The 24,301-nt window shown below is 40.4% G+C and overlaps 1 protein-coding gene across 1 annotated transcript; it reads left to right on the plus strand.

The window, feature by feature from the left end:
• On the plus strand, nucleotides 1-24,234 carry LOC146494113 (uncharacterized). The gene is made up of 19 exons (XM_085145922.1): nucleotides 1-85; nucleotides 182-322; nucleotides 1,452-1,583; nucleotides 2,848-3,029; nucleotides 3,118-4,963; nucleotides 5,863-6,036; nucleotides 6,603-6,779; nucleotides 7,638-7,812; nucleotides 11,890-12,082; nucleotides 13,503-13,608; nucleotides 14,325-14,444; nucleotides 14,708-14,803; nucleotides 16,102-16,221; nucleotides 16,991-17,082; nucleotides 17,186-18,974; nucleotides 19,901-20,074; nucleotides 20,728-20,901; nucleotides 22,321-22,494; nucleotides 22,979-24,234. Exons 2-19 carry the CDS (start codon nucleotides 207-209, stop codon nucleotides 22,986-22,988), a joined length of 5,850 nt encoding a protein of 1,949 aa, XP_085002048.1. The 5' UTR covers nucleotides 1-85; nucleotides 182-206; the 3' UTR covers nucleotides 22,989-24,234.
• The last annotated feature ends 67 nt before the right edge of the window (nucleotides 24,235-24,301 follow it).

Raw genomic sequence — 24,301 nt, forward strand, 5'->3', positions numbered from 1 at the left:
AACGTAAAGTGGTGGAGAAGGTGTAAAACAGAAAGTGAAACCAGCGGGTGTTGCGGAGGTTTGTTGAACTTAACATAAAGTCCAGGTAATGTGTGTATGTATGTGTGTGTGTTTGTGTCTGTACTGGTCTTGGGCGACTTTTGAACAAACCTGTCTTCATTCTCACGTTGTGCGTTCGCAGAATTGTTGTTTACAAGTGCTTGAAGATGAATAATTTGGAGGAAGAGGAGGACAGAGCACCGTCTCCTGTGTCTGTGGCCAGTGACTGGTCCAAAGGTCGTCCCCCAAACTTCAGTAATGAACCGGGACCCTCAGACACAAAGTAAGAGGCGGTTTCTGCATTACATTGACCTGAAAATGAGCCAGAGTCAGTGGTAGTGTCTTTAGTTGTAGAATAATGTTGTTCTTCCTGATTTTTGTTTTGTTTTTATTGTTTTTGTTAAATACCACAACTACCTGATACCTCTGTATAGTTAGGGACTCCACCCAGGGACTAGGGTGACCAGATACCCACAAACTAAATGTAGGGTAAAGACTTTAAAAAAAAATCTTACTAATACACTTTTTGGGTTTCAGGCATGGTAATGATGATGTGAAGGATAAACCTATAAAGAACACAGAAAAAGTAACAGTAAAATCAAACAGCAAACTGTACATATAAAGTTTATTTCCCAGCATAGAATCTATAATACACTTAAAACAATCTTTAAATGAAAGACTCAGAGAAAACGTGTTGCGAAAGTCGGAACATAATCCGCTCCTGACAGTTTTCATTTCTGTTGTGTCAGCAGCAGACTTGGTGTTGTTTAAGGGTTTCAGAGTAAAAATGAAATATAAAAACAGATTTCAAACGTAGTGTACGTACAAACTTCTTATGAGGTCAGCGGAAAGTGTCCTGTTTCAATTTTATTTACACAGCGCCAAATCACAACAACAGTCACCTCAACGCGCTTTATATTGTAAGGTAGACCCTACAATAATACATACAAAGAAAAACCCAACAGTCATATGACCCCCTATGAGCAAGCACCTTGGTGACAGTGGGAAGGAAAAACTCCCTTTTAACAGGAAGAAACCTCCGGCAGAACCAGGCTCAGGGAGGGGCGGCCGTCTGCTGCGACCGGTTGGGGTGAGAGAAGGAAGACAAGATAGAAGACATGCTGTGGAAGAGAGACAGAGGTTAATAACAAGTATGATTCAGTGCAGAGATGTCTATTAACACATGAGTGAATGAGAAACATGACTGAAGAAGAAATACTGCATCATGGGAATCCCCTAGCTGAAGGGAGGATTCAGGGTATGGGGCCTGATTATTTAAGACCTTGTATGTGAGGAGCAGGATTAATTCTTATAGAACAATAATGCTGTTGTGAAAATGTTTGCTACCAACAGAAAACAAAAAATTAAAATTAAAAAATCTATATTTGTTATGTATTGTTGATCCTCATTAGGGGAAACAATAATTTGGAGGAAGAGGAGGATGGAACATCGTCCCTTGTGCCCAGCTGTATGTCTATGGCCAGTGACTGGTCCAAAGGTCGTCCTCCAAACTTCAGTAATGAACCGGGACCCTCAGACACAAAGTAAGAGGCGGTTTCTGTTTTACACTGACCTGAAAATGAGCCAGAATCAGTGGTAGTGTCTTTAGTTGTAGAATAATTTTGATCTTCCTGTTTTTTGTTTTTGTTTTTTCCCTGCAATTCATATGTAATAATTTAATTTTTATTGTTTTTGTTAAATACCACAACTACCTGATACCTCTGCATAGTTAGGGACTCCACCCAGGGACTAGGGTGACCAGATACCCACAAACTAAATGTAGGGTAAAGACTTTTTTTAAAAAATATATCTAACTAGCACACTTTTTGTGTTTCAGGCATGGTATTGACAATGTGAAGCATAAATATACTCATTTATATGAGTGCAGTTTTCCAATTTACCATGCTAGCCTGTCGTGGAGCTAATATGGCGCGACAGACAACCATTCGTACTCACATTCACACGTATAGGTAATAACCTAACTCCACTTACTGCATGCCTTTGGACTGTGGGAAGAAGCCAGAGTTTCTGGAGTGAACCCACACAAACACTGAGAGAACATGTAAACTCCATCCCAGATCAGGGAAATACAAAAACTAACTGAAAAACTTTAAACCAGGGGCTGGGAACTCTGGGCCTCAACGGCCGGTGTCCTGCTGGTTTTAGATATCACCCTGAGTCAACACACCCGGATCAACTAAGTAGTTCATTACCAGGCCTCTGGAGAACTTCAAGACATGTTGAGGAAGTAATTTAGCCATTTAAATCAGCTGTGTTGGATGAAGGATACATCCCCACCCCGCAGGCACTTGAGGCCTGGAGTTTCCCCACCACTGATTTAGACCCTCCAACTCTTCCCATAGATGTCTGAGAGATCTTCTAGAAATGGTGATGTTAATTTCTGGTTAATCGATTGGTCAGTAGGGGATTATTTTATACCAGTTAATCTCCAATCTTGAACGTAACAGGATAGGTTACCATGGCGATTTACCTCGGTAAGAAGTGAACCACCTTCACAGGTGGACAAAATGCTGCTTGGTAGTAGAGTCCTCAGGAAGAGACCGAAAAGCAGATATCAGGAAAATACTGTCATGATAAACCCTCTTCCTTGTAAACAGATGTGTCGACAGGGTGCTGAGAGCTCGTGTTTTGGATTAATATAAGTTCTGATGGTGTAAAAGGAAATGATTATTGCTTGATAAGTAAAGAAAGAGCATTGACTTAGTAATAGACCATTCTGAGACTTTCAACTTAATTAACTTCATGTTTAGCCACATGGCCAGAATAAGTTTCCCTTTCTATCCACAGAAAGAACAAGTGTGTGCAGGAGCCCGTGTCCTGCTGTGCTTCGTGTCAGGATGTCGTGAATGACCCAGTCTCTAACATCTGTGGACACTTGTTCTGCAAACAGTGCATCGATTTGTGCCGGGATTCTGATTCATCAAGAGACACTTGTCCCCCGTGTGGAAAAAAATCCAGAACCAATTATGGTAAATATATGTACACATATAAATATATGTACACATACATAAATATATGTAAAAAACTATATATAAATTTTGTTTTCTTGTCTTTCAGTAGATGATGGCCTTCAGGAAGTTTTCGATGAACATAAAATCTGTTTGAAGATGCGATGTCAATCTGTGACTGAGGGAACTGATAAAACAGGAGGTGAAACTCTCCTCAATGCAATCTACACTGAGCTCTACATCACAGAGGGACAGAGTGAGGAGGTTAATACCCAACATGAAGTGAGTCAACTTGAGACAGCTTCAAACAAGAAGACCCTCCATGATGCTCCAATCAAGTGCTGTGACATCTTTAAAGCCTTACCCGAACAAGAGCAAGAACAAGAACAGAGACCCATCAGAGTGGTTCTGACCTACGGTGTTGCTGGCGTTGGAAAAACCTTCTCAGTGCAGAAGTTCACTCTGGACTGGGCAGAAGGTTTGGAAAACCAAGACATCAGTGTGGTGATTCTGCTTTCATTCAGGGAGCTGAACCTGATCAGAGATGGGCAGTATAGTCTCCTGGAGCTGCTCCAGGTTTTCCATCCAACATTACAGAAGGTCACAGCAGAAAAGCTGGCTGTCTCTCAGCTTTTGTTCATCTTTGACGGCCTGGATGAAAGCAGACTTTCATTGGATTTCACCAACAGGAAGCTGCTGTCTGATGTCACACAGAAGTCATCAGTCAGCCAGCTGCTGACAAACCTCATCCAGGGGAATCTGCTTCCCTCGGCTGTCGTCTGGATAACTTCCCGACCTGCAGCAGCCAATCAGATCCCTCCTACATGTGTTGACCGTGTCACCGAAGTGCGAGGTTTCACTGATGCTCAGAAAGAGGAGTACTTTAAGAAGAAATTCAATGATGAAGAGCTGTCCAGCAAAATATTTTCCCACATCAAGTCATCTAGGAGCCTCCACATCATGTGTGGAATCCCAGTCTTCTGTTGGATCACTGCTACAGTTCTGGAGTACATGTTGACTGGAGGGCAGAGAGAAGAGCTGCCCAAGACCATGACCGACATGTACTCACACTTCCTGTTGGTACAAACAAAAAGGAAGATTAAAAAGTACCATGAGGGAGAAGAAGCAAGTCCAGAAGAGCTGATGGAGGCTGACAAGAAAGGTCTTTTAAAGCTCGGGAGGCTGGCATTTGAACATTTGGAAAAAGGAAACCTCATGTTCTACCAAGAAGACCTGGAGCAGTATGGTGTGGATGTCACAGAGGCCTCGGTGAACTCGGGACTTTGTACAGAGATTTTCAAAAGAGAGTGTGTGATCTTCCAGAAACCAGTCTACTGCTTTGTTCATCTGAGCATTCAGGAGTTTCTGGCTGCCGTTTACATGTTCCACTGTTTCACCAATAAAAATACTGATGTTCTGCAGGACTTTATAAATATAAAGTCTTTTCTTGAGAAAACCTCTAAAAAATCTGGAAATATTAATTGTTCCATCCCATCTCTGGATGTCTTTCTGAGCAGAGCCATGGAGAAATCTTTGCAAAGTAAAAATGGCCACCTGGACCTGTTTGTTCGCTTCCTTCATGGCCTTACTTTGGAGTCCAACCACAGACTTTTAGGAAGCTTACTGGGTCATTTGCAAAATAGTCCACAAATCATCAAGAGAATTATAAACAACCTGAAGAAGATGAACAGTGATAAAATATCTCCCGACAGAAGCATTAACATTTTCCACTGTCTGATGGAGATGAATGACCTCTCAGTACATCAGGAGATCCAAGAGTTCCTTAACTCAGAGAACAGATCAGAGAAGAGACTCTATGAAATCCACTGCTCAGCTCTGGCCTACATGCTGCAAATGTCAGAAGTTCTGGATGAATTGGACCTGAACAAGTACAACACATCAGAGGCAGGGCGACAGAGACTGATCCCAGCCGTGAGGAACTGCAGAAAGGCTCTGTAAGTCTAAAGGCCCTTTCACATAGGACGCGGCATGTGCAGCGCTGTACTCCAAAACCTATTCTTTTCTATTGCACAAGAGTACTCGCACATGCTGTGGTCAAAGTTCAACCCAGCTGAACTTTAACCGCTATACATGTGACATACCTTTGCACAACCAAGAGAAACGAAGCCTACAGTCACACTAACCTCAATCACACAATGAACGAGGAACTCTATGACACATGTTTACATACATATATAGGGACCTCCTGGAGCCATTGAGTAAGTCACTCCATTCACCAGCTATGTGGAGGAAAGCACTGTTGTGGAAACGACATACTCTTCTCTAGTTGGGATACTTACAATGTTTTGCCTTTTATGGATGAGAGATCAATGTTTTGAAATGACACAGAGCAGGCACATCTGGTACACATAGAGTGAGCACAAAAAAATGACATACAAGTCGAGTGCAGTAGTCAGCGCAACACAAATTTTGGGCCATTCACTCTAGCTGGCGGTCAGTGCAGCACACGCTGCTGCATCCTACTCTCATTCCTACTCTCACCTATGGTGACAAGCTCGGACCGAATGGATGATGTTGCAGATACAAGTGGTAGCAATGATTTTTCTATGAGGTGTGGCTGGGCTTTCTTTCAGAGCAGCTGTTAAATTGAAAGAGGTGCCCTGGATGATCAAAAGTCTTGACATCTCTACTCAGAATGCTTCTTGGTCTAGATATCAGCCAGCTACACTGGAAAGCCCCCAAATTGGCTGTTGTTCCCAAAAGGCTTTTCGCTGATGGGTTCCCTGATTGAACAAGATATGCTCAACTGTTTTGATGTTAAATGCAAAAGCAAAAATAAATATGTAGTATCTTCTTCCATGATAATGTCTTTTGCAAATTTGTCTTATCACAGACTTTCTGACTGTGGAATTTCAAAGACTCACTGTGAAGTCTTGGCCTCAGCCCTGAAGTCCAATCCCTCCCATCTGATAGAGTTAGATCTGACCTTCAATGAGCTGGAGGACTCGGGACTGAAACTGCTCTCTGTAGGACTGGAGAGTCCACAGTGCAAACTGGAGATCCTGAAGTCAGTACCCTGACCGTTGTTGTTGTTTTTAATACATTTACTTCATAAATTTGGATATACATTTTCAGGATTTTCCAAAACAAAAACGTACATAAAAAGTACACAAAGTAAGAAAGAACCTTAAAACCTTGCTTTGGTTAGTATCCTTTTCTGTGCTTAGAAAGTGAACAACACCATTTTGTACCATTTCAGACTAGCTAAAATATGTAACAGACTGCTCTTAATGGGGGGAAAATTGTTTGGAAGCATCTACCAGTGAAATTTTAGCCAAAGCTTAGTAATCATACCTGCTAGGGTTTACCGATCCTACATAGATAGGAGGAACTAAAAAGTAATCCAATCTAATTATCACTGAATGCCTGCAAGATACAAGACCATCATTAGAGAAATGCTAAGTCTCATTATTTCAGTTAGTGAATTTTTTTTATGATACCTTTTCCCTGAATTAGTTTTATATCTGTGCATTACATACTATAAAGTGATGTGGCACTACGTTTAAAACCTGAGCATGTCATTAGGTCAGAAATAATTGTATCTGTCTTTTTCTTTCTTCTTTTGTTATTCAGACTGTGGCACTGTGGATTGTCAGAGATTAGCTGTGCTACTCTGAGCTCAGCTCTGAAGCTCTCCAACCCCTCCCGTTTGAGACATCTGGATCTGAGTTACAACAAGCTGCAGGATTCTGGAGTAAAGCAGTTGTGTGGTTTTCTTGAGTGGCAACACAGTCAATTGGAAACTCTGAGGTCAGCTGTGTTTTCATATTAAACTGTGTTCTCAGAATGTAATGATGATCTTACGGGTTCAATTCACAAAAAGTCATGTTCAAATATCTTCTTTTATCTGTCCCTAATACAAGACACAACGGATCTGCAGTTTGTTTATGCCAAATTCTGACTGCATTTAGAATGTTGCAGCAGAAATCGAGACACATCAGACAAGGCAATTGTTTATCAGCTCTTCTATTGTCCACTTTTGGTGGTCCCCAACCCTTTCATGTTGTTAGCTGCTACATGTGGCACCCACTGTGTTCTTCTGCTTCTGTAGCCCAACTGCTTTAAGGTTCAACATGTTGTGCATTTAGAGGCCCAAAACAGTTCGGCCATTTTCCATCTTGCATCAATAAGAGATTTTCACTCAGAGAACTTGTTGCTTTTGTGTCTATTCTCTGTAAACCCTAAAGATGGTTTTGTGGGAAAATCAGATCAGTAGTTTCTAAAACACTCAGAACCACCTGTGTGGTTCAAATAATCCTGATATGCTCAAAATTACTCGTTGCTTGATTTGAACTTAAGTAGGTAGGTTGTCTTAACCATGCCCACATGCCTAAATACATTGAGTTACTGCCATTAGGCATTACGCAAATCAGCGTTAACAGGCAGTTAAATGGGTGTGCATATGTTTTTTGCTGTGAACAACTGCATGTAAATGAAGTCACTGCTTGAGCTGACAGTGTATGAGAGCTGATTTTATTATGTTGTGCAGCAGAAATAGCAAGATTTGATTAGTAATAATGACAGCTCTTTTTTTACTTATTATGTTTGATTATTTATATGAAATATTTAAAACAGAAACATTGTCTTTTTATTTTATTCTTTATTCAGACTAAGGGAGTGCTCTTTGTCAAAGGCCAGTTGTACTTTTCTGTGCTCAGCGCTGGAGTTAAACCCCTACCACCTGAGAGAGCTGGACCTGAGTAGAAACGGCCTGCAGGATTCAGATATGATTCAGCTGGTGAATCTTGTGAATAATTCAAAATACAGTCTGGAGAATCTGTGGTAAGTAGGAAGTTGCATTGAGTCAATGCTGCTTTTAGCACTACTGTATAAAACACAGTTGGTATGGGAGCAAAGATCGAGTGTTTCCTATAAACCCTCACTGGCTGCTTTTCTCAGTAAAGCGGCAGCTGTTAACAGTCATCATTTTTTGAGAGGACGAGAAAGTCAGCCAGGCAGATTAGACTGAAGCTTGCGAGGGCTGCACTGTGTTAACGCGTTAGCGCCGTGCAACCCTCACATGGGCCGAATGGGAATTTGCTGTGTTAATGCGGTTAAGGCGTTAACGTCGTATTAACGAGAATAACGCTGACAGCACTAGTAAAGACCTTAGAAAACCCCAAAAATCAGATGACCCCCTATGAGCAAACACTTCAGTGACAGTGGGAAGGTGAAACACTGGACCTATTGCAGAATAACTAACGGAGGTTTCAGGGTCACCTGATCCAACCCTAACAATGTGCTTTTATCAAAAAGAAATGTTTTAAGCCTAATCTTAAAAGTAGAGATAGTGTCTGTCTCCCGAATCCAAACTGGGAGCTGGTTCCACAGAAGAGGTGCCTGAAAGCTGAAGGCTCTGGCTCTGATTTTATTTTTAAATATAAAATCGGAGGCCAAGGTAATGCCATCCAGCGTAAGAGTCTGGTTAGATACCAAATTTCTAAGATTTTCAGGGGCGAGTACAATAACCTCAGTTTTATCTGAATCTAAATTTAGAAGCAGGAAATTGAAGGTCATCCAGGTCTTTATGTCTTTAAGACATTCCTGCAGTTTAACTAATTGGTGTGTGTTATCTGGCTTCATGGACAGATAGAGCTGGGTGTCATCAGCATAGCAGTGAAATTGTATGCTATGTCTTCTAATAATACTGCTTAACACAGGGGTCGGCAACCTGCGGCTCCGGTCCCACATGTGGCTCTTCAGTCCTTATAGTGCGGCTCCGCGTGGTTTGGGAAAATAAATTAGAAGTATTTAGCTGAAGTGTATTTTATTTATATTAGTTCTTTTTTAACTTGTACTTCTAAATTGGAAGATTATGGTGATATTGAAATATAAAAATAAAATTATATTCTATTATTTTTTCATCGCTCAAAATAAGCGTCACATGTGCAGAAGCCGGTGTACCCGCCGAAACGCTGTGCATTTATTGAGACTTTCAACCCCAGGTAGGCCATTTATGGATCTTTGGATCCACATTATGTCAGCAGCTGTTCTCCATCGTGAACTCTGTTAAAAACAAACACCACTCACGCCTCACAGATGACAGCTTACAGTCCTGCGTAAAGATGAAAGCCCTGATTTGCAGACGCTGTGCGCAGAGATTCAGGAGCAGAAGTCCCATTGTAAACATACCACGGCAGACCCGACGATGTTTGCATGAACATGCTTTTCAGCATCTCTTTATTGACCACTTTTCACACACGGTTGCTGTACGCATACTGCAGACCACGCCCCGGCACACACATTAACCAGGTAAAATACATATTTAGGCAGAATTTTGCAAATATCTATTTTTTTTTTTAGCAGCATAGTGCTTTTTTCCCCAGTTATTTTTTAAAAGTCAGGTCTAGGCTCCAAAAGCACAAAGGCGATATGAGGGTGGCAGCTCACAACAGTTTTTGTTTGCTGGATCCTTTTAGTTCAGCGTCTTTCCTTTTGTTATATTTCTTTAAGAGTTCAAAATGTGTTAATTACATAAATAAAATGTAATTTTCTCTGTAGCACTTCATGGATTTCATAAGCAACACACCTTAGTTGTTCACACAAAGCATAAAAGTAAAAAACAATATATATACAGTGTTATCTTCATTTTAGATGTCAAAAAGTATTTGCGGCTCCCAGTGTTTTCTTTTGCGTGGAAACCGGGTCCAAATGGCTCTTTGGGTGTTAAAGGTTGCAGACCCCTGGCTTAAGGGAAGCGTGTATAATGTAATGTATAACAGACTCCATTTACATGAACAAATTGGAGTCTGTTAGATAGATATGATTCAAACCACTGCAGTACCTGTAATACCTACAGCGTGCTCTAATCACGGTAATAAATCATGGTCAACAGTATCGAACGCTGCACTGAGGTCTAGCAGGACAAGCACAGAGATGAGTCCACTGTCAGAGGCCATAAGAAGATCATTTGTAACCTTCACTAAAGCTGTTTTTGTGCTGTGATGAGCTCTGAAACCTGACTGAAACTGAAGCCATTCCTCTGCAGATGATCAGTTAGCTGTTTGACAACTACTCTTTCAAGCTCCTGGCCTCCAGAGCTGTAACCATATTTGTTACAAGTATCATCATTACTAAAGGAGGCTGAGAAGTAGCTAAAATTCTGACACAGTGAGCAAGAGTTCAGGAGGTAGAGGTGAAGAGGCCCTCTGTTCATTTCTAAAGCAAGTAAAGAAGTGTTGGAGCCAAGACATTTGAAGAGATATAGATATGGATATAGATACATGGATCTTTTTGACCAGATAGTTGTACAATCAAATTTGATTTTTTTCTCTCTTTTCTTTAAAGTCAGTCAGACAGAAGCCTGCAAACTCCTTTCCCTTATTTCAGAGAATCATCCTTACACTTAGTCGCTGTTCGTTTTTACACGCAGAGCCTGATATGTAGTAATCATATTTTTTTATGACTCTTGTAAACTCTAATTCATGACCTCTGTTATTTCTTCTCTCTACAGCTGGCACGAATTGTCGGTAACAGTTGTCTGCTGAGCTATGACGAGCTCTGCCCTGATGATCTGGAGAGTTTTAAACAGCAGCAGGAATTTGTGCATTAGCATACCCTGACTCGGCCATGGAGTCAGAAGAAAAACTTCAACCAGCAGTGACTTCTAGAGGAATCAAAAGAAGTATAAATGACTGTGTTTCAGTGTGAACTGCCCTAAGAAGTGCAGACTCAATAAGAATTATTCACAGACATTATGCAAACACATATATGTGCTTAAACTGTGCATATGAGTGTTTCTCCTGCTAATCTGGGATTCTGTTCTCTTTTCCTGAGCTTGCTTGTAATGAGCAGGCATATTTAGAACTACGACAGACTATGTGTCTATACAAAAGATGAACTGTCTTAGAAAGTATATTTAATATTTGTCTGTTCAAAATGTATTTAAATTAGAGTCCACCCTTACTGGTAGTTAGTTACACTCATTTCTCGATGATGTCCTGGTTATAGATGATGGACTGGTTGGTCCTTGTTTGGACCTGCTTACTTCTTTTCTTCTGGTTTGCTATGATTTAACACTTTTAAATGTCAAACTTTTCTTTTAAACTTGAGCCACAGCCTTTGTCTTAGATAATAAAACATTCATCTGTGTAAGCAATATATTATATATACTGTAAGTCAGTGAATCCTGATGAATATACCATCATCCCTGTGTTTTATAAACCTGATAGAGTATAAATAATCATACCAGCACTGCTCTTCTGATTACTTCTTATGGTGACACACGGTTTATAGTCATTTAGACGGCACTCAAATCAGTGTAAACTAGAGTAGGCTTTGATTTTCTGTAATTTTTCTGTGTTAGAGTGCCACACTGTGGCATAATTGAGAACTGCAGTTAATGTTTACACAGTAACTTTTTTGATTGTTAAAGACTGCTTGCATGCACAGTTTCATTACTGTCAGTGGATTAGGTTCCTGTTTAGTCTTTCAGTAATTAATATTTCTGAATGCAAAGTATTTGTTGGATGCATAAAAATGTGAAGGAACGATGCTGACTAAAGTCATGCCAAGAAAGTTTAATAAACCTCTGTGAGCTCACTGAACCCTTTAGAACTCACCACAGTACTGAGACTGCTCTTATTAAAATAGCTAAAAAAATCCTGTCCTGTTTGGCAGCGTTTGCAATCAGAATTATGACCTGAATGCAAACATATTTTTCCAAGATCAGCTCTATAAATTCTCTATAGGCTCCTCTTGTTCAGCTGTTTCTTTTACGTGTTTATTTATTCATTTCTATTCATCTTATTTCAGTTATTACATTATATATGGTATAGCAGGACAATGTCTTAAGGCAGCCCCCAAGAGTACCGAAGTCCCAAGGCCACACATGTCAGCAACATCTGTGTGCCCAACCCAGGAGGAGAAAGAAGGAGGCCCTAGATGGGGCGCCCATGGCCACAGGGTGAGAGTCCCAGAGGTGACGGGCGGCCGACCCCCCTGGTGCAAGCCCAGTACAGGGTACAGGACAAAGATGAGCTACAAGCGTCCCAGACCACCAAGGGAGCGGGTCAAGACTGCGCCAGAACATCCAGCCACAAGCCCCGGAACCAGCAAGTACCCACATCCCAGGGAAGGGCAGCTGTGAGAACATATCATCCCCACCCTCATAAATGTCCTCTTGTCAAGTCATACATTACTTACAAGATCCTCTTACAAACCCCTCAATACCCTGATCCCTCAGTATCTCTCTGATTTGCTGCAACCATACACACAGTCTTGGATGCTACGGTCCTCAGCCACGGGCCTGCTTTCTGTCCCGCGCACCAGCCTCCATACCTTTGGGAACAGAGTCGTCAGGCTGGAGGCCACCACCTTCTGCAACTCTTCCATATCAGCTTCACAACGCTCCATCACTGGAATCCTTCAAAAAACTTCTCAAACTCACGTCTTCAACAAAACCTTCTGCTCCTCTGTAAAGCATTCTTGGGTCTTTTGAAAGGTGCTAAACTGAGTTATTACTATTATTACTATTATAAAGCACATCTGAATGATTTTTGAATCCATGTTGAATTTACTAAAAGCATTGAACCTCAACAAAAAAATATGTCAGGTGCAAGAGCTAGACTTTTATAAATCCTTTTTAATCAGGTTTCCCAAAACCTTCTAAAAAAATGTGACGTAGTGGTATCATATTTCTTCCATGCTAGCTTCTTTTCATAAAATAAACAACCAACCCGAAGTGTAAAGACCTTTAAGGGTTAACCCAGTTTAGATTACTCTGATAGCAATGTTTAAGTGGCTGTTAAATTTAGGCCTGTTGTCTTTGATAGTAAGAAAAGAGACGTACAACCAAGCTGGACCAAAGGTCTCCCTGACACTCACTGATGGAGCTACATTAATGTTTAACTATTAACTTCTACATGATTAGAATCAAGTTGCTACCTGCTCGCTTACTCACTATGCCACTCGACTTACCAGTTAGAAATGAAAGTATTCATTTTGGCAATAAAACCAGAAGTCTACCATTAGGGGGCCTCAGATTATATATAAACCATCATTGTCCATATAAGTGTATGTTTTGAGAATGTGATCGATGTGATTTGATGCTCTGAAAGTTCTTGAATCATAAATCTAGAAGCCTAATTATATGATATATTTATGTATTCTCGTATGTCTCTCTCTCTCTCTCTCTCTCTTTCACACACACACACCCAGGATGACGTCATGTGATTTCCTGTAAATGGAGAAGGGAGGAGCATCTCCTCTCCATTGATCTAGGTCCCTGCAAACTACGGAGCAGGAGGAAGAAATGAATGTGAGCTTTAAGCCGACATTATGTTTCGTCTGCTTTCAGTCAGCTGTCTCTGTGGACTGGAAGAAAAAACAATGATGTGCTAATTCAGGAAGTGGACTGACAACTCAGTTTACTGCTGGAGTCTCTCTGTGTGTGTGTTGTACTTCCTGTTTTGTCAGTCATGAGAGTGGTTTGTATTCTGTGCTAATGCTCAGCATTTCTGAGTTACCGGTGAGCCTGGCTGAAAATGGAGGAAGAGGAGGACAGTGCACAATCTCTCTGTTTTCCCATGAAGAGAGACCTTTCCATAAATGACAGTGAACCTGGACCTGCAGACACAAAGTAAGAGACCGTTTTCTACTGTAAAGTGAAGTGAAGATGATTTATTTGTTATGAAGAAATAATGTGTGCGATCGATTTTAGTGAAGTGTTCCCCCTAAACCTTTGATGTGGAACATCCGGAGCAAAATTTCACTGCGGATGTTAAAGATTAAAAACCTGTTTGCACAGAAACAATGCAAAATGAAACTCATGAAGGAGTTCTTACATTTGTATGCATGCAGTACTCATAGAGATAAATATGTATAGGGAGGACTGCCTGAGTAATAGATGGACAATATAAACTGTTCACCAAGCTTGTGGGCCGCAGACAAACTGATTCTTGTTGGAAAAATGCATATTTTACACTTTTTAAAACCTCCATCCTTATCATCAAGTAAAAAACTACAAAAAGACATTGGGAAAAGGAAACAAGAAGAGTTCAGTGCAAACTAGCATTGATATCAACTGCACTGATTAGTTCTTTTATTAGCTGCTTATACAGCTAAATTTGCTTACATTCTTACCAGTTTAGAATGACCATTTAGGATGTGGATCTTTGAAAAGGGACACAGCTGGTGAGACAGGGAGGTAAATAAACATGGAGACTGACTTCCACAGGAGATGCTGAAGACAAGAAACATCCCCAAAACCCCAAACCCTGGGTCAGTGACCCTGGGACCAAGACAGATACCGTCAACATGAATGATGTGTTACATATTATATGTTTGTGTTCCCAGAGGTCAGCAGCCCAGGCGCAGAACAGCGTCTGTAGGATCAGAGTGTCTGTCAGTGAACAGTAACATCTCCAAAGATGATCCTCCATTCTTCAGTAATGAACCTGGACCTTCAAACACAAAGTAAGAAAATGTTTCTGCTGTAAAATGAGCTGAAGAAAATTCCCTTAGCAGGCAGAACAAACATGCTTCCATATCTGTAAGATCAGCTTATTGTGGTAGTGATAGAAATACAATCCAAACTGAGACCCTGTGACAGTGAATGTTTCTGCTTTTACTGAAAACCTCCAGAACCTCAGTCCTGTACTCATAATAAGTGACGTATTTCCAACAACGTGAAGATGCAAATTAACAATGTGCTAAATATTATATGTCTGTGTTCCCAGAAAAGGAACAGAGACTTCAGGATTCGACTCTCTGTCTAACTTTTCCAAAGACGAGCCTATGCACTTCAGAAATGAACCTGAAGTCTCAAACACAAAGTAAGAGACTATTTCTCCTCTAAAATGACACAAAGATGGTTTGTTAGGACGACACTAACACAGAAAAGCTTCAGTGATTTTCAAAATCAGAAACCTATTTGAACAGAAAAGCTGTAACATGAAAACATGAAGGACTTCTTGTGTTTTTATGTGTCAGATATTTTAAAAACACATTATGAAATAGGCCACACTCATGATGGAGAACACAACAACATATGAGGGGATACAGAGACACGCAGGATGATGAAGGAAAAGGCAACAGGTGGGAACGCAGCAGCAGTAAACTATCATAATTACCTGGAAGGAAATTAGACACAGGATACAAAGAAGAACAGTCACCAAAATAAAACAGGAAGAGAGCCACAACTGAACAGCGAGACAAGATTAACCTGATGCCCAGCACAAAAGAAGACCAAGTAAAGCACAGAAAGACGAAGGAGGCAGGAATAAACAGAGAAGCAAGGAATAAGGCACAAACTAAATCTGACATCATAACCTAAACATAACCAAAGCTACAGAACTATAAAACCCCCAACATCACAAAATTCAAACCTGTGTCCAAGATCCAGCGACCATGACAGTATGTACCTATAGAAGGTAGAATATGTTCCTGAGTAATATGTTACAGATAAGGTTGGAATATAGTTATTGTAGAGCAGTGACTGACCTTCATCGTCTTTGTGTCCCAAAGCTTTCATCAAAGTCTCTCACATCCATAACTGTGGAAAAAAGACATATTAAGATTACAAACACAAATAAAACAGGCTTCAGGCCTCAACTATGCTCGGGTGTGATGTAAAATGTAGTTAATCACCCAAGGCAAACTGTTTAACCATGCTCATTTAATGACTGCAAATAGTGCCTATTCCTGTGTAGCTGACACAGGAAACCTGCAGAGTTTCAGCCCTGAACACCGAATCGTTACACAAAATTTAGGTGGTAGTGCCCAACAACATACCTGTGACCAAGTTCAAATAAGCAGTTAACGTAACTGTTGCAGAAAACTGGAGAAACACAAATAGATATGGTTCCCCACCCAAGACAAATAGTTCACCAACTCCCTTTCACTGCTGACAGCAGAGTCCGTACTCCTGTATGACTGTCAAAAGTCTCATTGGACACTCATTGTGGTAGTGATATAAATAAAATCCAAACTGAGACCCTGGGACAGTGAATGTTTCTGCTTTTACCGAAAACCTCCAGAACCTCAGTCCTGTACTCATAATAAGTGACTTATTTCCAGCAACATTAAGATGCAGATGAACAATGTGCTAAATATTATATGTTTGTGTTCCCAGAGGTCAGCAGCCCAGATGCAGCCCAGCGTCTCCAGGATCAGAGTGTCTGTCTATGAGGAGTGACTCTTCCAAAATTGTCCCTATATCGTTTAATAATGAACCTGGACAATCGGACACAAAGTAAGAAAGTATTCTGAACTGGCTGGTCTACAGAGAGAGGCAGTTCATACCTAACATGGGGCGAGGCAAATGAAGTCAGAGATTTCTGCCTAAACTAGTGTCTGCCAAAACAATGGCATCACAAAATATCATTTTAATGCAGTTGTATTTTTTCTTTTTTCTTTCTTTCTTTTTTTAAATTTAATATCTTCTTCCATGGTAAAGTAATTTGTGTTGTAAACTTGCAAATTAGTCCGTGCATGATTGCCCCACTGATCATAAAGTCTGTGCATGTGCGCCTATATCGGCCATCAGGGATTGTTGGACTGACGATTGTCGGTTGGAAAATTTTTACATATTTTTTCACGTATCGCCCAACCCTAGCGTTTATACACCAAAGATTATATATTTTTCTATAATTATTTGTTTGCATTAGACTATTATTTTAATGTATGTTACGTACCTGTTTGACCGAGCGTTTTCAGTTAGTTAGTGCACTTCCCCCTATATTTTACCCTTGTGTTACTTATCTTCCTACTAATCTCCCACTGAATAAATACCCCCACCTTATATTAATGAATACCCTGTAATTTTATCTTCTAAACCATGCTATAATGTTTTACTTCTTATTCTGTCTGCACCTTTGTTCTATTTTATAGTCTTTTATCTTATGTTTTAACCTTGTTGTGAAGCACTTTGGTGTACCTTTGGTTTTAAATGTGCTATATAAATAAAGTTGTATTGTATTGTATGTGTACTGGTCAATATACATTTTCTTTTGTATGCACAGAGAGAAGACAAAGGATCCTGTTTCCCACTGTGGAGAAACAGCCACAGCCACGTTTGGACGACATATAGCTGGTCAGAGCAGCACTGTGCAAAGTAACATTATGCTTTATAAGATATAGGAGAAGATTCCAGATGATTATATGCTGATATTAAAGTTTCATTAATTTTATTTCTGTCTTTCTTTTTTGTCTTCTAGCAGTTGCTGGTCTGCAGGAGCTTTTAGATGAACATAAGATCAGTCTAAGGAAGAGATGTGAAACTGTAACTGAAGGATCTGAAGAAACAGGAAGAAGAACTCTCCTGAACAGAATCTACATAAACCTTTACATCACAGAGGGACAGAGTGAAGACGTTAATACTCAACATGAAGTGAGGCAGCTGGAGACAGGTTCCAAGACGAAGACCCTCCATGAAATTCCAATCAAGTGTCATGACATCTTTAAAGCCTTATCTGACAAAGTGATCAGAGTGGTTCTGACCTACGGTGTTGCTGGCGTTGGAAAAACCTTCTCAGTGCAGAAGTTCACTCTGGACTGGGCAGAAGGTTTGGAAAACCAAGACATCAGTGTGGTGGTTCTGCTTTCATTCAGGGAGCTGAACCTGATCAGAGATGGGCAGTATAGTCTCCTGGAGCTGCTCCAGGTTTTCCATCCAACATTACAGAAGGTCACAGCAGAGAAGCTCGCTGTCTGTAAACTTTTGTTTATATTTGATGGTCTGGATGAAAGCAGACTTTCATTGGATTTCACTAAGAGGAGCATCATGTCTGATGTCACACAGAAGTCAACGGTCACAAATCTGCTGACAAACCTCATTGAAGGCAATCTGCTTCCTTCGGCTCTCATCTGGATAACTTCCAGACCAGCAGCAGTCAATCAGATCCCTCCTACATGTGTTGACCGTGTCACCGAAGTGCGAGGTTTCACTGATGCTCAGAAAGAGGAGTACTTTAAGAAGAGATTCAGTAATAAAGAGCTGTCCAGCAAAATATTTTCCCACATAGAATCATCCAGGAGCCTCCACATCATGTGTGGAATCCCAGTCTTCTGTTGGATCACTGCTACAGTTCTGGAGCACATGTTAACTGGAGGGCAGAGAGAAGAGCTGCCCAAGACCATGACCGACATGTACTCACACTTCCTGCTGGATCAGACCAAGAGGAAGATTCAGAAGTACCATAAGGCTTCTACTCCTGAAGATCTTCTTAAGCTTGGGAGGCTGGCATTTGAACATCTGGACAAAGGAAACATCATGTTCTACCAAGAAGACCTGGAGCAGTGTGGTCTGGATGTCACAGAGGCCTCGGTGTACTCGGGACTTTGTACAGAGATTTTCAAAAGAGAGTGTGTAATCTTCCAGAAACCAGTCTACTGCTTTGTTCATCTGAGCATTCAGGAGTTTCTGGCTGCCGTTTACATGTTCCACTGTTTCACCAGTAGACAGAGCAAGATCCTGGAGGATTTCCTAATCCCTAAGTTTTCTAGGATGTCTAGGAATTTTGGAAATAAAACTACCCATGTGCTATTTTTAGATGACTTTCTGAGCAAAGTTATGGAGAAATCTCTCAAAAGTAAAAATGGTCACCTGGACCTTTTTGTCCGCTTTCTTCATGGCCTTTGTCTGACGTCCAACCGGAGACTTTTAAGAGACCTGCTAGGTCGGAGAGAGAGTAATCCAGATAGCATCCAGAAAGCCATCAGCAACTTGAAGGAGATAAACACCCAAAAAATATCCCCTGACAGAAGTCTCAACATTTTCCACTGTCTGATGGAGATGAATGACCTCTCAGTACATCAGGAGGTCCAAGAGTTCCAGAAGTCAGGAAGGAGATCACAGAGACTTTCTGTTATCCACTGCTCAGGTCTGGCCTACATTCTCCAAATGTCAGAAGAGGTTGTGAATGAACTGAACCTGGGTGAATATAACACCACACTGGAGGGCAAACAGAGACTCATCCCAGCTGTGAGAAATTGCAGAAAGGCTCAGTAAGTCTGCCTGTGACTAACATTATAAACTTGGTTCAGGTTAGCAGCTTCGAGCCAAAGGGCAAAATTAAGATGAGATAAGATTTCAGATTTTTCTGTGATTGAGAATTCAACAGAAAGATGAGTTGGAGTTTCTGTGAGGAAACTCTTCATATTTTGGTCAGAATGGACAGTAAACTTCCACATTTTCATTAGAAAATGGTTTGAAACTTAAAATTAAAACTCCTGCTAACATATTTTAGGTTCTGTTAGGTGCAATCAGTGCAAACAAATGCTGTTGCCTTGTGTTGCTAGTTCTTGTCAGCTTCTGTTGACTCAATAAAACTTATTAGAAAATCTAAAGATTAGATGATGAAAAACAAAATAAATCTTTACTTTCATAACAATATCCCAAAAGGTTGATTCTGTTCATCTCGACGTAACGTTTTCAGTGGAAGAAACGTGACAAGTGACTTCTTCAATCTCCAAGAGACATTTCTCTCACTGAAAATGTTACATTCGGATAAACAGGGGGGCGATCGTGGCTCAAGAGTTGGGAGTTCACCTTGTAATCGGAAGGTTGCCGGTTCGAGCCCCGGCTTGGATAGTCTCGGTCGTTGTGTCCTTGGGCAAGGCACTTCACCTGTTGCCTACTGGTGGTGGTCAGAGGGCCCGGTGGCGCCAGTGTCCGGCAGCCTCGCCTCTGTCAGTGCACCCCAGGGTGGCTGTGGCTACAACGTAGCTTGCCATCACCAGTGTGTGAATGGGTGGATGACTGGATGTGTAAAGCGCTTTGGGGTCCTTAGGGACTAGTAAAGCGCTATATGAATACAGGCCATTTACCATAACAGAATCAACTTTCTGGGATTTCCTTACTTGGACGATTGAGCATGCATCAAGACACTTCATAACACTATGTTTTGTAAAATGTGCTTCTTTTTTTACAGGCTTTCTAGCTGTGAGCTCTCAGAAGCTCACTGTGAAGTTGTGGCCTCAGCTCTGAAGTCCAACCCCTCCCATCTGACAGAGCTGAACCTGAGCTTTAACAAGCTGCAGGATTCCGAAGTGATGCTGCTCTCTGCCGGACTAAAGAATCCAAATTGCAGACTGGAGACTCTAAGGTCAGTTTACTGAGTAATACTTGCTTTTTTCCTCTCTTCAAATTGAGCATTGTAGTTTGAAGTGTTAAGATATTTCTTTTGTTGAGCTGTGAAGTAACCCCGTTATAAACAGGCTCCATTATCAGATGATGGGATACAGCTGACAGCATAATATTGATGTTAAACTAATTTGAGGATTCAGAAGTCTGAGTCACAGAGCAAGTTGGTGTATTTGTGCTTGTACAGTGTTTCTGTGTTGAACTGCAGTCAAAGCACAGAAAAATAAAGTTTAGTTCTCAGTACTCTGTAACTTTTGGTAGACGTGCATGATTTTTGTAAGTCTGCACATTTATGATCAGCGTCGACAGCAGGAATCATATTGACAATGAGGGACTATTTAATAAAACAGCTGTAATTCCTAAACCCCCTGAATTAAAGCTGAAAGTTCACACTTCAATCACATATTAGTTGTTTGATCCACTGCAGTGGTGTACAAAGGGAAAACTACAAAAATGATGTCTTTGTTGAACAAAGCACAACTGTAATTTGCAATGATTTGTATATTAGTACATAATTTATAGTATAGGTGCAAATTTAAAACGAATATACATTATATTTGCTGTATTTAATAAATAACTGAATCTGAATCTGCCTTTTTTAAATTCTTTTTTCAGACTGAAGGGTTGTAGGTTGTCAAAGGCCAGCTGTGCTTCTCTGGTCTCAGCTCTTAAGTCCAACCCCGACTATCTGAGAGATTTGGACCTGAGTGCCAACACACTGCAAGATTCAGGAGTGAAGGACATGTGTGGTTATCTGGAGAGTCCAGGCTGCAGATTGGAAGTGCTCAGGTCAGGCAAAAATGTTTTGGTTGTGTGGTCATATAAATATAAAGGTTTAATGTATAGGCTGGCAGCCTGCAGAGGATTTAATCCTAATGCTTTCTTCTTTATTGCTTCAGTCTAATAACTGCAGGATGCAATGTTGCACAACAATGTTGAACAACACACTGAAAACCTAAAAAAACAAGTAGATTAAGCACAATCTGAAAATTTTGTTATATTAGAATTAAAACCAAGGTGATGGCTAAGTCATTAAATAATGTAATTATTTCATAAATATGCTCTAATTTAACTAGTTTAGTCTATAAAATGTTACAAACTGTGAAGCAACATTATTAAACTCACTTTCTTTGAGGTCAGCCTCAGAGTGTACGCCCCACTTTATGTGGGTTGGCTGCAGGCTGCAGTGCTATGCTAACAACAACCTGAAACAGATGAACAACTTTTTAATTTGTGCCTATACGAGGTCCAGCCCTGTAGTGAGAAGCTCAGTCAAAGGGCAGCTAATTATATAGATTCAAAAATGGAAGCAGTTGCAGACAACTACTTTGTGCAGAAGTAAGAAACGCTTGAATAATCGTAACTTTGATTTCTGGTGTGATTTTGAATCCAGCTGTCAAAGATTTGTTGATTTTGTTTTTAACAAACAACATAATGTATATCAGTAAAGATTTTCAGCTTTGCTATTTAAGTAATCAATCCCATTTTTGATTTAAACATGCGCTCAATCTTTTTTGAGAGGAGCAGCTAGAAACTGGAGGGGTGCTGATTTCCTTGGGTTACAGAGAGGGATCCCTGCAGGCTGGGAAGAGTCTCCACGAAGGAAAGATCGTGAAAAGAGGAATAGAAAGTCACAGGGATAACTTGCTAAGTGAGGCAATGAACTGGTGTCAACTGGATGATTTCCTCAACCTTAAAGCAATCATGTTAACCTGTAGTTCACATAGAGAGTAGGCACAAAGGAGGACCACGCCTGACACATGTAAACAAAAAGTGAGCAAGGAAACAAGGAAACAAAGAGAATAAGAAAACAAAAGAACAAGAGGACTGTGATGGACTCATTTTTTGGATCATTAATGACAGATGACAGTCAAATATATATTCATGTTTATTTAAATAAAAATGTTTTATTTATCATCATTTTGTTAACATTTCCATTTTATGGCTTGATGAACTTGGGCTGAAAGGATAAATCTTTGACTTGTCTGATGCACAGGATTCGTTTGATTGTGTCTTTATTGAATCTATCAGTTATATTAAACTACTTTTTATGAGTTTTTCTGCTGAATAAAATATCTTGTTGGTTTGAGGTGTTTGAAGTCTCTGTTTCCTAACCTTTTACATCCTATACCATCTTTAGCTTCAGATTATTAAACAGGTTAAAATTTTAAAATCTGTCTAAACTTAAATGTTTCATTAATTTCTCAGATTGAGGGGCTGCAGTGTGTCAGCGATCAGCTGTACTTTTTTGGTCTCAGCTTTAAAGACCAACCACTCCCATCTGAGGGAGCTCGATCTGAGGGAAAACAACCTACGGGATCCAGATGTGAAGCAGCTGTTGGATCTTAAGGAAAGTCCTGACTATAGACTGGAGACTCTGAGGTCAGTAAAGAGTTGGAGTCACTCTGTGTTGCACTCAGCAGTATTGTACTGCAATAGAAATAATTCCAAACAAATATACAAATATATGCAGTACACATCTGAGATAACATTCAGATCTATATTTCTATATTTCATAGCTAACTTAGCCGTGTTTTTCATGGCTGCTTCCATGTTTACTAGCCAGGTGATATTACAGAGAAAGCCACCACAAAGATGTTTGTGTTAAACTGAACAGCAGTAAGTACATTTTTAAAAAGATGTTCGTGGATCATTTATGACTCTTCACAGCTCACTTCCACCGTGGAACAATAGACTCGATGTTCAAACATGTAGGTTAGTGAGTGTACATGTTGACATGAAAGCTCAGAGAAGCTAAGATAGGTTAAGATAGGCCACGCCTCCACTGCAGCTGTGAACAGGCTAGATGTGCTGCATCTCTGAGTGACAGCTTTTGAAGTGATACACCCATTTCTTGTCTCTACAGGTTGGAGTGATAATCTGTGTAACAATGAGAGCAAACAGGACGACGAGTGGACGAGCTGTGATCATCCACTGAGTTTGGAGCAGCAGCAGGTTGTCAGTTCCTGTAGAAAACCGGTTCCCAGTATTCCAGTTCCTTGGAATTGTTAGTCCTCCTGTCTGTGTCCTTATTAGGGATTTGCACTGGTGCATGGGGCTGTAGTTAAATGGTGATTATGAGACAGTGTTTCAGCTATTTTACTTGTTCCCAGAGCTAATTAAGTAACATACTGCATTACTTTTAAGAAAAGCATTCTGTGTATTCTGTGTAATATTAAACACTGACTACAACAACGAGGGCAAATACCTCAAACACGCACAGACGTTTGACTCCAGCATGCAATTAATTTGCATGAATGTCATTTCTTCTTGCTGCTTAGTGACGGTGGTGACTCTTAAAACGGAGCCAATGAAAATCGATAAGGAATCAGAATCACAAAATTCTTATTGATTCCCATCCGTAGCGTAGATACTGTAACTCGGCTGTTTTACTGAGAGCTGGATCAAGAACTGACACTGTGAGGTTTCAGGGTTTCAGTGATCTTCTTCTACTCTGCACTGAGACGTTAGCCCCAAGTTCATCTGGTCCTCCAAGTCTTTGCCATGTCTGCTGCTCTGCCGTGGGTTCAAAACGTTTGTGCTGTCTTTATGTGGCGGAGATAAATGTCTCCTTTATCTCTGCCACATAAAAGGCCGTTAAATCACAAGTTTAAATACCACAAAAACCTAATGAAATGCAACATTTTTTTAATGGTGATGAGATGAACACCCTGTGATATTACTTAAGTGAAGCACAAATTCACTTCATTCATTGTATAAACTGTTTTATTGTTTTGTTGTTTGGTTGAGGTTGCTGATACTGACATTACTGACACATTAAAGTCCGTTATTCACTGGTATCAACACTTATCCCTTACATCATATCCTGCCAAGCCAGAACACACACAGGAAGTTATAAAACCAGACCCTTTTCCACATCCTTTAACTCCAAACCATCGTGAGAGGAAAAATGCATCAAGACCTTTTAGGTCCTATAAGTTAAATTAACTCTCTAATTTTTATTCTAACATTTATCTATTATGATATTTTGTCAACATGTCATTTCAAAGAGTGCTGCATGATTGCTTGAATACCTGTTAAATTTGGCAGATTGGATTCCTTCGATTTCTTTGTTAATAACTTGAAGACAGTGAAAATAAATAAAATGGTTTTTATCTGTTACTGTCTGTGTTCTGTTTGCGTTGTTGATCTCTCTTCATGTATTAAAACATTAACCAGCTACATAACC

This window comes from Neolamprologus multifasciatus, chromosome 20 (genome assembly GCF_963576455.1).
Source record: "Neolamprologus multifasciatus chromosome 20, fNeoMul1.2, whole genome shotgun sequence".
NCBI classification, from domain to species: Eukaryota; Metazoa; Chordata; class Actinopteri; order Cichliformes; family Cichlidae; genus Neolamprologus; species Neolamprologus multifasciatus.